At 45.1% G+C, this 18,208-nt stretch overlaps 1 protein-coding gene across 2 annotated transcripts in view; it reads left to right on the top strand.

The window, feature by feature from the left end:
* Positions 1-14,962, top strand: part of GSG1L (GSG1 like) — a 57,060-nt gene extending 42,098 nt beyond the window's left edge. For both annotated transcript variants that reach the window (XM_086473061.1, XM_086473062.1), the window contains 2 exons: positions 13,426-14,031; positions 14,536-14,962. In XM_086473061.1, the coding sequence (XP_086329187.1) occupies positions 13,426-14,031; positions 14,536-14,962 (1,033 nt within the window). The remainder of the gene's footprint in view (positions 1-13,425; positions 14,032-14,535) is intronic.
* Positions 14,963-18,208: the final 3,246 nt, after the last annotated feature.

Raw genomic sequence — 18,208 nt, forward strand, 5'->3', positions numbered from 1 at the left:
ACCCATCCTCCTGAGCATCTCCACACAGTTACAGCACACACATCATATTGCACTGCAGAAACATCCACCCACCAGTGCCACCCACACTGCTACCAGGGTCTATGATGACTAAGTCCTGTCTGAGCCCTGAAAGCCCAGAGACGCTCCTTCACTCTGCCCATCACCACACACTGCCCACTGGCTGCACTGCTGACCCTGTGCGCCCTTAGTTAGCCCACATGGCTGCACTGGGATATTTGCTGCCCTCATTCTTTTGTGAGAAGGTTAAGGCTTTGCTTAAAATTGGAGAATGTGAAGAACACACAAATATTGACCTCACACAGCAGGGAAGGTGTGATGGACTCCATAGGAGTACCTTCATGGAATGAGGAGCTGATAAGTACAGAGAATCTTCACCAAAAGCCTATTGTTGGAAGTGATGTAAAGAGTGTTTGGGGACTGAAAACTTAAGGAGGATACGTTCTTCTTGTTCTGACCAATGTGGCAGTTTCTCAGTGGTGGAAGAGAGTGGTTGGGAAGTTCTGAGGAGATGGAAGATTTGAAATGATCAGACATTTCACTAGCAAAGCGGGGAACTCTCCTGAGCAGGAAGAACTAGAGAACTTCCATGCGTATTACTTTGCCTTGGTTACCTAACCTTAACTAATAGTCTCTGTTGTTACAGTTATTCCCCTGCCAACTTCCAAGTTTTCACTCCACCTTTCAGGCAGCCTGGAAGGATAAGAAAAATTATTCAAACAACTGTGATTTTCCTAATTTTGCATTTAGAGATGACAGTGAATTTAAAAAATTTCTCTGTGTGAGGAAAAACCCCCAAACAGTGAAGAGGAAGTGGTCAGCACGTGCCTCAGGAGAAATCACCTCTCTGAGGGAAAGCAGTCAGCTGAATTATTGAAGTGAGAATTGCAGATGAGAGACCCACAGAGTATGTTGAGTTACATTGGGAAATGCTACAGAAACTTGATGAAGTACCACTACTGCCCTTCCTAGAACAGTAAGCAGCAAAACACATCAGTGGCACAGAGGACAGTAACCCTCTTTATCTCACATAGATCCTGTGTAGTTTGATTTTGATTCCTCTTGCACTCACCACATCACAAACACGCACCCCCCCCACACACACATTTTACACACACGTTGAGTCAATACCACATAACACTGTACGATTGTTGTAACCTGAGAGACCTTCTCCCCAACACACTAGATACACAGGTGGAGGGCCCCAAGGAACAACAACAAGCCAAACGTAGCGTCAAGGCTTTTTCAGGTCTCTTGGAAGGAAGGTTTGAACCTACCTGTGCACATAGCTGGGTATTTAACACACATATGCCCAAGACAAGTGATAAGTCCCACCTTGGCCAGTACAAACCAACGTGGTTTAAGTCTTATTTTGTACATGTCATTCAAAACAAGCTCCCTACTAGGCAACTTGCGTACAGAACTGCCTGTTCCTCGCAACTACTCTGTGTACAGGTCAGAGCCTTCCTGACCAGTATGCAGAGAAAATGCTTTGTCTCCACCACTTGCTTTACAACTGGACCATGTATTTTGTTCTGCCCTTCCAGCTTCCTTGCTCATTTTGAATTTATGTGAACAGTTCACTTGTTGGTCACATCCTCCAAGCCACTCCACACACACTTGGCAAACACAGATCAAGCATGTGGTGTTCCCAAACTTCATGATTATGACTTTCTTTTTTTATATCACATTATTTTAATTGTTGTATCTGAATACATAATAAGAAGCCCAGAGACAGTGTTACCATGGGATCATTCCAGAGATTTAAAGCTGTGCAGCATTAGCATTACATCCTTTTTTTTCTTTTTTCCCCAAGTTAGCATATTCATGATTGGCTTCACTGTTGTGACCTGGGAACACTCAGACCGTGTGGTGTCCAGGGATCATCAATTAGTGACACAGTGTTGCTACTGGCTGTGGGTGCCAGCAGCCCCAGCAAGCACAAAACTTCCCCTAGCTCTGATCTTCCTTTGCACACACAGAAAATAACTTAAATTCTCTTTTCTTCCTGTGCATATACCCAGGGATACTTCACATTCCCTCCTACTCCTACACCTCCATGTTCCTTTTCATATCTCATAAATAAAACCCTCCAGCCTTTCTTCTTTCCAGTTACTTTGTACATATCAGTACCCTCTTTGCCTCAGTACACATCCCGCACCCACTATGCACATGCATCTAGCCTCTGTGTTGAATAGACTTTGTGCAATAGGCAGTTTTCCAAGAGCAATATATTTCTAGTGAAAGTTAAAACTTTATCATTATTCCCAACAGCTGCAGTTTTTCCTCCCTGTCTCCCAAAAGATAAGCATTAACCCCATTTTGCCTGATAAAAGTTTTTGTTGAAATATTCTTCTACAGGCCCCTACTCCCAGAGAAGTTTGCTTTCTGAAAAATACTGACAGTAAAATACCGCTAATCTTGCAAATACTGTCAAACACAATATCATTGTCTTTCACTTAATTTTAATCACATGTAACTGCATATAACAACAGAAGATTTGCAAGAGCCATATTTGATCAAAGAGATGAAATGCTCCCTTAAGAGCTCCCAATTCAACAAGTGTGCACCACCCAGTGCAGATGAACCACATCAATGCATGGCCTGCTGTCCTGACCCCCTCCTCCTCCATCAGCTCACCCCATCCCCTCACCTAGCATGTCAGCCTCACACAGTCCGCATTGCTGCTGCCTGTTAACTTCAGTCTCCACATCCTAAGAACTGACTTAGCTGCGATGAACGTAGGAAAGACCTTTAAAATCACGTGACTGTGCATGTACACCCCAGATGCTGCTCCACAGCCTGGTTTGGCTCCACGTTAAGCAGTCCATATAGTTATCCAGCCCTTAGTCCCCACGTAAGCACAAACAGACAGCTTGCACAGAGACAGCCAAATTCTCTGACTACCTCCAATCCCAGAGACACAGACTTTGTCTCTCAACAGCAAAGCATCTTGCTGTTTCTGTTGCTAGGAATACATTGAGACAGCTGATGAAAAATCAAAGATTCATGGTTATATTTAACAATTATTTCCTTCCCAGGTCTGGGATACTCCACAAAGTCCAGACAAAATAGGTGCTGTTTTTCACGCCATAAAATCAAAAGATATAAAAGATATGATAGCCCTCAGAGTAACTCTAAGCAGAACAGGTAAATGATACAGGCTTGGAGGTATCATTCATGTATTAAGCGTTCTACAAAATTACCAATAGAATTATCTGCAAGACGTCAGCTTTCAGTCTTTGTCCGCTTATTGTTTGTCCTCCCTTTTTCTCTGGTTTTCCTTTTAACTGAATATTTGCCTATAACTTTTGCTCATCTTTTTCAATTTTTTTACTTTATTATGTGTCAGTTCCCTCTCAATTTCTCTTTCTGCTCTGTTTCATATGAATACTCTTGCCACATATGATCTTGAGCATGGCCCATTGTCTACAGGACTGCTGTCCCTTTGCCACTGCCTGCTGTCACAGAGATGTCACTGCTCCGCAGTGCAGTCATACCATGACATTCCACACCTTCCTCCCTACCCTGCACAAGCATACCTGTGAGGCCATGAGAAATAAGGGGACTGGGGTAACCCTTCCAGTGCACCTGGACTATCAAATTTTCAGCTTTCTTAATGTAACATCTAATAAATGGGCAACCATCTAGTTTGGGGGTTCTAAAAAGGCAGCAAGAGGAGGGCAAGATGGAAATCAGTAGTAGATGTAGCAGTTTTAGCAGGTTTGCCCATAAGGCTGTGTCATAATCAGGACTCATTCACAACAATTACACTCATTTAGACCAACAGGCTACAGTGACACTATCATCACGTCCATTCAGGCAAGGGACAGGCATTGAATGACTTTCCCAAGTTTATCCCCAGTTTCTTGCCTCCCTTTTTTTATATATTAAAAAAAATAATAATAAATCCCCTTTCAGCCACTCCCCACCACCTTTCCCTGCTCTCAGAACGCTTGTGGACTTTGCTTCCAGGTAAAGACGAAAACTTTCCTCTCTGCTTCTTTGGTGTGCTGGGAGAAAGGCAGAAGTGTTGGTGGGGCAGATGGAGACCCTGGGACAGTAGTCACAGCTGCTGGAACAAGGATGGTTGTAGCTATGGGGAGGAAGATCTGGGGCAGGGGAATGCAGAGGCTTGGTGTGAGAGTACGTGAGGAGTGAAGCCTGGGGTCAGGGACAGGGGCCCTGAAAGGGTGGAAATCAAGTCCAGGTGAGCCCCTCATGGAGAGCTAGTCATTGCCTTGAGCAAGGAATAAGAAATTAGCGAAGCAATACCAGAAAACTTGCATTACCCATTGCCCTCTTTTACTGTTGCCAAGAGGATGAAGAGTAGCAGCTTTTAGAAACACGTCCATGCCTGGTCAGGCTCCATGAGGCCAGGGGTAGTGAGTCCCATTGGAACCGAAGCCACCACAGACAGGGTAAGGATGTTGGCCCACCCTGGCACTAATGTGAGAGGGGACTCTAGAGATGAGCATAGCCCTGTTTCCAGTCCAATATCCAGCCTTTTGCTCCCTGTGAAACAAATCTCACTTATTAGGTGCTGTTAAACCAATATGCAAATTTAGCAAGTAAATCTGGAAGATTCAGCCTTCCACAGTTCACTCATCCGTAGCACAGCATTTGCCAACTTGCAGCTGCCCATCAACATCCATTGTAGCATTGCAGCTGAGTTCACAGTATTTTTCTTGCTGACTGAGCCCTTACTCTGATCTGCAAAACCAACCCAGCATCAGGCAGATGCTACTGGTGAAATTCTAGAGTCAACTGAGTTCAAACTGCCATTAACACCGGTGCAGACAAAATGCCTCTGCAGGGATAAAAAAAATGTAGTTTTGAAGCACTAAGAGCAGTCTGAAACAGCAGGACCAAAGCTACTGCAGAGATAATAATCAGGACCATTCTCAACACTATGAGAATCAGAACTTTTCAAATCCTCAGTCTCATACACTATTTTTTCAAATTTTTTTTGTACATTTCTCTAATGCATCTTACTCACAGCTTGCTTTTTCCAAGTCTGTTGTACTCATATAAGATGTTGTGCAGATCATACTAATGCTTTCCAAAGACATGCCAACCTTTTGCTCCGATTTTCTCCTTGGTCACCTAGATATCTGAACAGATTTTAAGCTACTGACCTACCATACCTCCCATTTATAGAGTCAGTATCTTTTCATATGGACATCAATAAGAATTTCCAATCTGATTATTCACCTTTCATTAGCACACAGGGACGAGTGTAAAGTTCTGCCTTGGATTTATTCTGTACTTTATTCTGCAACACAGGAAGGTTTAATCCGCAGAGCTGTTCCTTCTGGAAAATTACACAGACTGGCACTTAAATGGTGTCTCACTAGCAACACACCCACTTCCAACACTCACGTACTGTACAATGCTGTTAGTCCCTGAGGCTTAGATTCGTCCTGAAGAGTGAAAGAGTGGGAGAGACGCAGCCCTGAGCCCCTCATTTCTATTCCCCATGGCCTCTTTACATGAGCTTTCCCCCAAGAGGGGCAAAGCCAGTGGAACCAAGTCCTTCCCGAGACCATTACGATCTCCATAATGGGCCTGGCTGGCTATAGATGGAGGAGCCCAGGTATGTTGTACTCTTATTGATTTTGACCCATTTCTGTGCATTTGGGAGCAGCCTTTGTTTCTGTTAAAGGTGCTACTTCTATATTCTCTTTTCCAGGACTGAGGAGGAGAGGGCTGAGGCTGGGGACCTGAGGTTACAGTGCCTCCATAGCTGCTCCCCAAATAGTAAGTGACCATGGCTCGAATGTCCAACACACAACGGCTTGTACCGTCCCCATGCTGGCTCCTTGGGGTTAAGAATAAGGTTTGGAGTAGGAAGCTATGGAAATAGAGGTTTGTAACTTTCCCAGACAGTGTTCCCCAAACAATAATCAACTAGCATACAAACAGTGCAGAATTCTCCAGGACTCAGTTTAGGATGTGCACATATCCTGTAATTTTATATTATCTCAAGAAGCTGTGACTGCATAGTAGTTTAAAAATATGCTCTAATTTACACCTGTATAACTTTCATTATCACTACCTTTTTTCATCTATATTTATGACCAATTCATGATGATGCATGCTATTGAATATAAAAATGATTGAAAGCAGCTTTGGTAGACAGTAACGTTAGTATAATTAATGCCATTTCTTGCACTTAGGAAATTGCTATGCTTTTATTCAGCGTTTGCAAAGAGTCTTACTTTAAGCTATGGAAATCAGTGGTTCAGTGTACAGAGCGATATTGGAGCATGGCTCCTGCCCTGCTCTGAATACTACACTTTTCTTTTACTCTCCAGGAAAGATGTGTGCAATTTCATGCATCTATTTTCTTGCAAAGCAAGCAAGTGATTCTTCATTCAGCAGGAGGGAGACTTGGGAAAGTGACTTGCTGACTCTGCACTGTTAAAATTTGGAAACCACATAGTGTTTTGCTGCCTCTGTCTTGCCAAGATGCACATCTCTGCCATACGCCCAGGGAAGCTAGATGTCCATAATCCTAACATTGAGGGTCCTGATCCCTCAGACCTGCTAGAACAGCTCTCCAGTCCCATGTCACTGCAGGTTGTCTCCCCACAGTCATGACAGAGCTAGCACTGCTTTCCAGCTTGGTTTGTCATCAGCTCCCTTGGCAACTCCTGCTCCTTGAAAATGTCATATCAGTTATGGACCTTTACACAGGCAGATCCACATCCTTCTTTTTCACAGGCCTGAAAACATATATTAGTACAAAATTGATCTGGGTCATTTCCCGAGAAAATTCCTTGCCTGCCAAGCTACTGGCTAGTCTTCAAACATGCTTATTTCATTATGAACTGTCCAAAGGTCTTTGTTTCAAAGAACAGATAACAATTTTTGACATTAGGTGTTCCAAGGAATAGAAACAAGGCTGTAACGGTCATATACCCAGTCCTGCCCAGTACCTTGATTTAAAGGACACATAGCTTACTTCCATAGGTGTGCTGACAGCGCTGGAAAAGCAAACTGCAAACAAGAAGTCCAGTATCAGGTTAAAGAACAGTGACCGTTCTTCACTATTACATCAGTTTCAGCTTCACATAAGTTACCTACTGTAATGAAATCAGATCAATATTAATAAAGTGACATGAGTGAAGTTCTGCTCTCAGTTCATAGTTTACTCACAAATCTAACTCGAGGTTCAGAATCTTCATTATTCATGCTTATTAGGGAGCAAAACACATTAGTTACTGCTGCTCAGGATAGCACAAAGCCTCCAAACCTTCAGATTAAATTCTCCTTCCTGGAACAAGCCCCATCAAGCCGTAACTGGCCTGTATCTGACCAGAGGATTCTCCTTAAGGTTGTTTCTAGCTTCATACACTCCCACTCCTCTTTGTCACATTACCCATGCAATGGGCTCGTGGCCAGTAGAGAATTGTTAATGGCAAGAAAACGAGAAAAGAACTGCTCTGCTAAAGTCCCAGCAGCCACAAAGGTTACACTGGCCCTTTGGTTATCCAGGGGCCTGCCTGGGTGAAAGAAGAGGGCGCATCACCTAGAACAGACCAGGTCCTCGCCATTGCTTGGTCAACTCACCACCCACATTCCACTAGCAGAGTAAGTGCCAGCAGATCATTTTAAGCTCTTTTTGAACTTCACACAGAGGTGGTCCTGTACCAGTAGGACACAAGGACATGTCAGCAGAAGTTATTCCTGCTGCTTATTTCAACCAACATTTCATTCCATTCCCTGGAGGACTTGTCAGCTGCCCTCACTTAGAAATGCTCCAAGGCTGTTCTAATTTGAAGCAAACAGCATATAAGGAATATTCACTTATCCTCAGACATGCTTTTTTCTGTCCTTCCACAAAGACAAAACAAGGCAACTGGACCTTGTGGAGAGGCGAGGATTTGGGGAGCGTGCCGCTGTAGAGTGAAACAGTAAAAACTTGAAATAAAACAAGACTGAGCAAACGTAGAAGACAAACACCAGCTGGCCAGGTGATTTTAGAAGAGACAATGTTAAAGGTTTGCAAGCAGCTCAGGAGCACGGTGGAAGTATAGGTAAGCACTAAGGGCGTTGTGCCAGGCCAGGATCACAGGTTCCTCCATTAGCAACGCTAAACTATCCATTTTGAGAACTGGCCTTAAATTGTACATTTCATCAGAAGCTTGATTCCAGAGGAGCCTTGGTTGGGGAAATGCAATATTCAGTCTTGAATATTCTATATTAAACCATTTAATTTTCCTTTAACAGGGTTTACACTTGCTTGAGCTGGGCTAAGAACAGCGTCAGGGAGCTCTAGCTATAAATTGGCATCCTCTGCTCTCACCACGCTGCCTTCCTGTGCAAACATATGGTGCTGGCCCCTATACATCTAATATCCCCAGTCATGTTTTGTTGTACCAAACTTAGCATTGCCAGTGCAAAGCTCTAAACGCTCTTAATAGACTATTTGCTGTCATTTTGACCTTGGAGGTCTCAACTTTCTTTCAGATGTGCAGGGCTGGGAGATCTCAGTGCACAGCTGCTACACAAAAACGATAGGAGAAGTCTCACATCAGGATTTTTTTTGTTGTTGCACAGTTACTTATTACCAAGAAATGCTCTACCGTTATTAGTCTCTGGACAACAATTGTACCCAATTTCAGACATCTGTATGTCCATGCAACTTCCACCCTCTTCTCCAGTCTTCTCCCAGCACTGGGCTGTAATACAATGAGCCTACTGCTTAGATCAACGTGCCTGGGACCCACAGCACGGATGGAATGGGTACAGGTGACAGATGTAGAACACAGGGTAAGAGAGGCAGGAGAAATGTCACAAAGGACAAGGAGGGACAGGTATGGTGGCAAAGCCAAAGAGGAGACAGGTAGCTCAGAAAAGCCACAAGCTGAGCAGGAAACAGCATATTCTTACTGTCTGTGGCCAAAAGCCTTGGTTGTTACAGGAGGCGGGTAAACCCAGGGTCCGGGATACCAGCTTTTGTCACAGAAAACTGAAGAACTATTCAAAATTAATTCAGCAGTAAAAGAATTATGTAGTCACTGTTTTGGCAGTGTGGGCATTTTAGGAGGGTCATCTGACAAAGGTGAGGCCTTAAAAAAACAAATTTTTTTTTTTTCATATCACCCTGCAGGCATCTCCCTTGGGTCCATCCCACAGCTCTTCTACCATCCCTCCCACCCCTGGCTGTCTACAGTCAGATTTTTGCAACCAGCCCCTCAGCGCTTCATTGTAAAGCATACTGTAATTTATTTTTTTTTCATATTCAAACAAGATCATCAGAAGTACTCTAGATTTAAAATATGGTGGAAATGATTCATAAAAAAAGAATATGCACTGTGTTTTTCTTGCTTGCAAGTGCCACAGAAGGAAATCGGTGCTGAATTTGCAGGCAACTTCCAAATGTCTCCAAATTCGGTGCTACAAAAAAAAAAAAAAAAAATCTATTGCACAAGCTCAGCTGGAGAGGGCAAGGCACAGACGGCAGACAAGGTCACTCTGACAACGGGGAACATGCTTTATATGCTGAGCAGCACAAGGCTGGAAGAAGGCAGACAACAAGGGCTTGACGCATTTGAAGTGTCACTCAACGTTGAGTCAAGGTTTCTCCTTGTGGAGGTACCTGACAGCTGCAATCACCTTCCTATTTCATGTCAGCATTGATCTCAACTCCAGGTCTTGCAATTCTTCCTGTAATTTATTCAGTTCATAATGATTCACTACACAAAAACAGGTGGAAAAAAATCCCTTCTAATAAAGCACCATGGTTACAGATTTAAGATCCAGCCTTGCTATATTGAAAGCACTGGGAATTTCATGCCTTTCTTCAGGCAAACCCTGGCCCGCTAGGAAACTCCAAAGTTATAGGTCTCAGTTCTCTCCTCATTTACCTCTGCTGAAATTCAGACTGACATTTTGCTTTAACAAGCTTTAGATTGCTGCTTAAGCAACCAGCTCCTCTGCTTCCAAGATAAGCACGATGGCGAAAGTAAATTCAGTCCCATGTTTAGCACTGCAGCCAGTGAAAATTAAAGGGTGGAAAAGGAAAGCAAAATAAAGTGATATTTATAATACTTTTTTGTTTCCTCCAGTGCACAGGTGAATTGGAAACTTCTCTTAACTAATCTCACAGAAATTTATGTATGAAACCTGTTTTCTGTCACTCTTAAAACTGCATCTTTCAATAAGCGTTCCATCTCCTACAGCTAATCCTGGATTTATGGAGGAAAAAAACCCAAACAAACAAGAAACCCTACACCACAAAAAAAGTCAACCCTGTCCAATGCTGCTAAAAATGTGAAATTAAATATTTCAGATTGTATATGCACCCAAATAGCCTTTCAGTTACTGTGCATATTATAATTTCCCCCCAGAAGGTAGGTAGGGATTTTTGCACACTTAACATTCTGGTAGTTTTACACTGCAAGATATTTGAGGACTACTACATATATTTTTAAGAAAAATACTACAACATGCATTTTTATTTTAGTTGCCTTAAAAAGACGTTAGCTCTTGTGAGAATAAGTTTCCTACTCTCTGCTACAGCAAAAAGTGTTTGCTGAATGTGGGCTTTTGTAGTGAAGATTGAGGAATGCCCAAGATTCAGCTCCAATTTAAATAACCAGTAATTTCATGTTCTTTGTGCCAGAAGATCACCCTTTTCCATGCCACCTCGCAGTCCCAGAGCAGCCCATGAACCAACAGACAGCTCTCTCCCCATCTGCCTGCTCCCAGGGGTGTGGGGATGCACTCCTTCGCCCAGAAGCTCTGGCTCTAGACCCTCACAAGTTTACCAGGTTTTGGAGTCTCTCTGGCAAGAAATGAACAATCGGCTTCACCCGTGCCAAATCCCAGCTTCCTGAGCACCTCCACAGCACGCCCAAACACACTACAAGCCATCACTCCTTGCTTCCAGGAGAGACTAAGAAACAGCAACTCAGTTTGCAAAGGCAACACAACAAAGATGCCTGGCTCCAGGCTACCCTCAGTCCCACAGCCCACTCCTCCACCGGCCTCGTCTACCAACCCTGACTTATGCAAAGAAGAGGTAGCAAGCCATCTGAGCTGGAGGGCTGCAAGTAACGCTGTTTTTTTTCTTTAAAAACCTCTTTCTGTATGAGGGACTGTCCTGCAACAGGCACTATGAAGTCCCTATGGAAGGGGACAGCTCAGAGGCTCCAATAGAAGAGGAGGATGGAGAGACAGGACTCAGAGGGGAGAAAAGTGAAAGGCAAAAGGGAAACTGGGGGGAATAAGTTATTTTCCTAGTTAGAATCACTGAATCACAGAATAATAACACAAGTGGGACAGGGCCTCTGGAGGTCTCTAATTCAGTCCCTTGCTCACAGCATGCCCATTAGACCAGCCTGGATCAGGCTGCTTAGTTCCTTGTCCAGTTGAGTTCTGAGTATCTACAAGGATAGAGATACCAATACCTCTCATGGCCTCTGTCCCAGTGTTTGAATACCCAGTGTTTAGCCCATATCTAGGGCTGAACTCTAACAGTTGCTCCATCACCAAACAACCCCTCACCAGCCAGGGAGGGCAATCAGGAAAAGGAGAGCAGACCCATGGGCTGAAGTGAAAACAGATTTAATGAACCAACCCCAGTACTAATGAAGGTATGCAAAGTTATGCTCAGCCAAACGAACATGCAACCATCACCCTCAACAGGAGAGCAATCCTCAGGAGCACGGAGAAGCCAGACAAGGAGCAGCAGGACCCCAGCCAGAACTCCAGCAGGAACCCCACAGGAGCTCCCCCTCCTCAGCAAACCTGCCCCCTTTATAATGACCAGACATTAGGGGATGGGCTACACCTGTAGGTAACTCAGCTCAGCTGCCCTGGCTGACTCGAACTGCTAAGGGCCTGCCCAGCACGGCCGGGCTGGGATTCTCTCCCAGCCAAACCAGGACACACCCTCAGGGTGAAAAAGCTTTTCCTTATACCTAGTTGGCAATTCTTGTCTACCACCCCTGCTCAGCCAGTTTATCAAACTTCTGGGGAAGGGTGCTCCCTCTGACATGTGCATTCTTGTTTTCTCTCCTGCCTTTTATATAACTCATTTTATGCTTCTTTTTTCGGCTCTGATTTTATGCAGTAGCTCTGTTACTATCTGCTTTTCCAATTATAAAAACTCTAAATTTGTTTCAAACCTGGTAATTATGCTGTGATGTAGCAAAGGCCTAAGTGTGAGACATGCTCTTTAGGACCTTAAAAATTTGGTGTTAATTGCATCCAACACTGAGAAAGGTGCAGGGAGGCTGAGAAGTGAATATGTAGCTAATTCAAGCCACTGGTACCAACAGGACAGGACTTCATGCACTAGATCTCATATAACCCGTCCAGACCAGGATTTTCTGCTGTCTTCTACCATGAGAGGAATATGAATATACCAGATGGACAGGAAGACTTGGTTGGTCACTGGTATTTCTTCAAAAGTTTGTCATGTCCTTTGGCTGTTAGAAATCCTGAATCATGATCTGCACATTGGGTATGTTTGCATTCCCCTTCAAGGTCAAGGCATTTCTAGCGGCATTCACTACCTGTCATAATAATTCCAGTCTACAGGTGTACAGCTTCCTCTCTTGCCATCAGTCCTGCCAAACTAAATAAAAGCCATAGGAAAAAAAAAAGAAAAAACTTTGGGATCTCTCCTGCCTGGCAGCAGCCAGGAGAAAAGTGCAGGAAACAATATTCAGGAGGGATAGTCTGGCATCCCGTGCAGTTGGCATTTCCAGCCGCCTAAAATGGCTGATCAGCCCTGTACACAGTCTATAGCTTAGGAGGGGAAGAAAAGTCCTTAACACACTAAGCTGTATAAAAGAAATATCCTATAATGTCACCACAGGAACAATGATGTCATTCAGTGATGCCCTTCTGTTTTTATCTTGCCTGTTTATTCACCCCCTAATTCACTGGGTAACCATGCAGAGCTACCAGGAGACTAAAGCATATGGGTCCAATGTGAAGAAGTCTTCATACTTTGCAAGGATGATCAAGGGCAGGTGCTGTGGCAACCTGCAAGCCAGGTTTTATGCTTTTGTCTTCTTACTGGATTGTCACAGTCAGTATATCGGTAGCTTTCTTCCCTTCCTGTTCTTCCCCAGCACCAAATCCTTGGTTCTCAGAGCTGTATGACTTTGGAAAGGAGGACACTGATGTGCCAGTGATTATCGCGCTGATGATAGCTGACGAATGCTTAGCTGGCATCAGGGAGGAACTGGTCCTGAATTTATGTGCCTTATTCTCAAACATTTTGTTCTTGGTCATCAGAATATATACAGATACGAGAAGCAAATCAGCCTATGGGGAAATGCAGTTGTGGGAAATGAGCTCAAAATTTTCCCAAAATAGGCCTAAAATTGTCTTATAAGCCTTTAGCCCAGTCCAGAGAAAAAGTGTATGTTTGTCTTTCTTTAGGGCTTCACAACACCCAGCTCTAAATGTCACTAGCACGCAGAGGAATAGAAGTGACCATAATGCTCAGAAAATGCCGCCATTCGCTACGTCAAGCTCTTCCAGCGACACATCAAGCAGCTCTTCACTTTCATCAGAACCAACCAGCCAGATCTCCATGGTTCAGGATCAAACCCTGCTGGACATTGCCTCCATCACTAGATTGGCCCCAGGAGAATCACGAAACTCTCAACCATTTGAGCAAACAGATAAAAATTTAGCAATATCATGTTCCAGCCCACTCAGAACAAGGACTATTCCAGCATCTTGCCCAGCCAGCCCCAGGCTCAGTCTAACACCCAGCTCAGCCAAGCCACAGCAATACTCTGACTCCTCTCCAGTCAGTCCAGGGATCAATGCAACTTCCTTCTATACCTTTTGTCCTCACACAGCACAAAACGTACAAGCTTCAGCATCAGATCACACACTGACCCCAACCAGGAAAAGCACAAGGCCTCTGGCAACAATGACTCCTGAAGATATTTCCCAGTCTCCTGGCTGTTCTAAAATTGGATTAAAGAATACAGAAAAGGGTTTGGAATCAGATCTGGAAGATCCTGATCATGAAAGGTACGTATCCAGACCACACACATGTTTAAGTCCTCAAATGACTCAACTTAGTATAGTGTCATTAAGAACCCCTCATAAAAAAATGTAAATACCTTTTATTATTTAGATGTTCCCAGTGTTTTTTTTCCAGTAACTAGCCTGTGCTCCCACTAAACCCTGTTATTCAAGAAGCAAAATACCGTATTTTCCATACATTCATTTAGCTCTCCAGGCCTGATTACAGGCCATCCCTGGGCCAGGTTGTCAACCTCAGCTCCTCCAACAGGACACAGATTTAAGGTGCCTCATTTCCTTCCCAATGAGAAAGCACATCTCTCCCTACACTAGCAGAGAGAAACTCTGCTGTTACTGCAAAGCCTGGCAGACAGGAGCTGGGGATGGTACTCAGTGACATGAACAGTATCTCCCTTCCCAGACCTCAGGCCCTGTGGTCCAAGCCGGGTTGATTTCACTCATCTGAGCCTCTGAACTCCACACTGTGTCTGCCACTTCTTTCCTTGGCAGGAGATTTGTAACCGCAAAGGAATTCCAAGCCATGGAGAAAGAACTAGAGGATGTAAAAGGAGAACTGAAATGCCTGAAGTGGAAAGTGAGACACATTGGTGAGACTGTGCAGCCCCTGGCCGAAGACAGCAAGCGTTACAACGGCTATACCCTGACGGAGCTCAAGGCAATGGTGCAGTTTGAAGACGACCCTTACAAGGCTGCACACAAAATCTTAACGGCGCTTTTCGGCGATGTCTACTTGCTACAGCACTCAGTCACTGAACAGGCCTGCAATTCCCGATCACTGCCCAAGCCCAAAATAGACCCAGAGCTGTACATGGTGTACTGTGACATTCTGAAAAGCATATTCCCTGGAATTAGCAGCCAGACCTTGAGGGAAGAGACACAACACGGGCAGAAAAGCATCCAGAAAGAAGTGCAGTGACACCAGAGCCCACAAGCTGTTCTGCAAAGCGCGAAGTCTCTGATGATTTTAGAGGACTGAACTGTGGTTGGTACCGTTGGTTGAGTCTATCCCTTTTAGGTATGGATCATCTGTAAAGATATTGGTGAGCTCTGAGCCCTTCATGCCACTTGCTCAATGAGACAGGGTGGGAAGGCATTCTGCATACTTCCCACGTTTTAGAAAAAATTTGTTCCCTTAGTGTCTCTTTCAATATATGGACGTTTCCTTGTCTCCAGCGACTACAAACGCTGACAAACGAATCCAGATAAGGCATTGTATGTCCAAGCAAGGGCCTTCTCCCAGCCCCAAACAGACCAACCAACCAGCATCTGGGTAGTTTCTATTTTCTAGAGTATATCATTCATTAAATGACATTACTTGTTAGAAAATTGTGCCTGTTCTTATTTATTTATTCTTCTTTTTGTCTACAAATGCTTTGCACATCAAATCAATTAACAATCATAACTTGAATACCTACTGGGACGAGACCTGGGCATGCACCAAACCACCCTCCTCTGCCCATCTGTATCCTGGGTTACATGGGAGGAAAACCAGGGCGCAGGGGTCAGCAGCTGCAGTGCACCCCAGCAGGTCTCCATGCTAGGTCACGGGGGGCCAGGGCAGAGGAGTGTGCAATATGCCCCTAAACCAGCAACCCACCAGTGAAACAGGTAGAGGTCTGTGACCTCCATCTCCCCCAACCTCTGATGACTGAGCTGACAGACCAGCTCACATGTGTTAACGACTGTGCTTTGCCTTCCCATGACAGTGATTCTGAAAGGGTGGCCCCTTGCAAAGCCCCACAAGGTGACTGCTGTTATGGAGCCTGCCCTATGGAAGGAGGCTGTTGGTCATGGAGGACACAGAGAAGAATGGCCCTGGAGCTCCTTCCTCCCTGCCTGAGACCCAGCAAAGTGCAATGGATGAACTACAGTTTGTCCATCAGGTTCTGCCCGCAGGACTGGCCTTGTAGCCCATTTTGTAAAGATCCAGTGAGGGTGGAGGGGTGGAAGGGTGTCCTTCTGCCATTTTGCTCAGTATCAATGGAAGACACTGCTTCCCTACCCTACTGGTTCACCCACCCCCTTTCAGAGAGTCATTGACGCTCCTCAGAAACCGTCACTTCCCTGGTCTTAATGTGACAAATAAATCAAAACCCAGAACACGTCCGTCCTGCATGCAGCTGCTGCTCGCTCGCCAGGCCACTGAGGATGGCAAGGTGAGCAAAAGGTAACCTGTGTGTTCAGCCTACCTTTCCCTCTACTGGGATATAATCCGCTTCTTTAGCTTATTCCAAAAAACAGCAGGGAGGAGGACAAAAAAAGACAATTACAAAAAAAGTAAAAGCAGATCATTCCTCCACCACAGCTCCAGACATCTTCAGAGATGGGAGAGGGCAGTACGCTCCAAGGACACACTTTGTACCTTCTGGGCTCTTCTGCATGAGGACCTTCTGACATTCGTGTGAGAGATCCTACCTGTCTTTCAGCAAGATGCAGCTCTACTGTTCTCTGCTGGGCTTACAAACACATTTTTTTAAGCTCCTTGTTACGAGCAATTTATTTTAGTTACAAGCCAACGTGCAGACACAGGCCCGGCACTTTGCCCACGTAGCCACTCTGTACCGCGCTACAGCCAAGATCTGCAGCCACATCTGGGAAATGACGGGGCAGCTGCAGCAACACGCAGGGCTGTGTGCAGTGAGTGCCCCCGGGGCAGCCACAGCACCAAAGCACGGGGCTGGGAAAAGGGTGGGTGCCTCCCCACACACCGCCAGCTCCCTTCGCAGGGTGGCACAGAGGTTGAGTGTAGGATGGATGGAGCCACTGGAGATGCCATGTCCCCTCAGAGCGAATCACACACCCCAGTGAGCACCGCAGTGGATTACGACAAATCATCTGGAAGGCTCTGTGCACCATGGAGGGGATGTTTGTGTCTCGCACAAGCACCCCCTCCGGCAAGCATTTGTGTTCTGCTTTCATGTCTCTCTTTTGTAGGAAAATATGTCCCTTTGGTCAGATGGGTGGCAATAGACTGGCCCTCATCTCACAGAACTCACGTGGGTACTGCTCCAGTCTTGCTTTTCTGTGACAGATCAGACCACCGGCTCTCTCAGAGGCCTTTCCATAATCTCCAGTGGACACAGAACTGAGGAAAACTCAATATAGGTATTAGCAATATCAGTCTTCATATGTTGTATTGCCTGCCCTCTCTGCCTGTAAGGCTCTGTGGCTTCTCATGTTCCTGAGGCCAGACAATCTGCTCAGATTATCTCTTTTAGCCTTGTTGTCCTCATGCCTACTAGTAACAAGGCCCAGCACAGGTCTACGAATTTTTATTAGCCTTGAATCATCACAGCCGGTTCTGCCAGATGTTGTCAGTTCTGTGTCCCTTTCAGGCTTCAGTGTCCTTCTTCTGGACCTGCTGTGGTATGAATCACTTCTGCCCATTTTAGAGATGTGCATTAGGCCTTTTACCCCGGTACCCATGGCTTTTAGCTATTCCAGTGGAGCTTCAGGTTACTTGTATCCAACTAGAGCTGGCCGGTCTTGCCAGACCTTCCATATGTTATTACTGGGTATCTGCAACTTCTGAGTCCTAGTCTGTCCCCAGTGCCTTACCTGCCATGGCAGCCCAAGCGGTCAGCTGCAGGAGACCTGTGAACAAGGCAGCAGGGCACACTCACTACATTTGTCCTTTACAGGCTCCTTGCTGCTTTTCCTCTGCTGTGTTTGTACCTCGGAGGCAGCTCAGCCTCCAAGAAGATGGTTTGTTCTTCAGTTACTACATTATCTGCACCTTTGTGACCATCTCCAGTTCTTGAGCCAATTTCCCTGATTTTTCTACAGGGAGAAAAATCCACTAATTTTCTACTATTTTTTCCTGAGTGCTTCCTGTTTGTATTCCTGTGCATTACTGAGTTCTCTCATCCTTTAACAAGCCTCAGCTTTCCTTGCTAGCTTTGCTTACCTAGGTTTGCTGGGGAGAGGAACACAGCTGTCTTCCCACAATTCCAAAGAGCTTTTCTATGCCCAGTCTATTTTTTCTATAGTCACCCACTCCTAATGCAACAGGAGGGTGAGGGCTGAACGCCTACACCTGCAGAAAGAGCCCTTCTCCTTGGAGGGTAACAAAACTGAGTCAGCACAACAGAAGTAAGACAGTGGCATCTTAAACACATGGGTCTTATTTTTGCTTTCACTTTTAGCATTCTGCGCTTGCCAG

This window comes from Leptosomus discolor, chromosome 14 (assembly GCF_034619465.1).
Source record: "Leptosomus discolor isolate bLepDis1 chromosome 14, bLepDis1.hap2, whole genome shotgun sequence".
Classification (NCBI taxonomy): domain Eukaryota; kingdom Metazoa; phylum Chordata; class Aves; order Leptosomiformes; family Leptosomidae; genus Leptosomus; species Leptosomus discolor.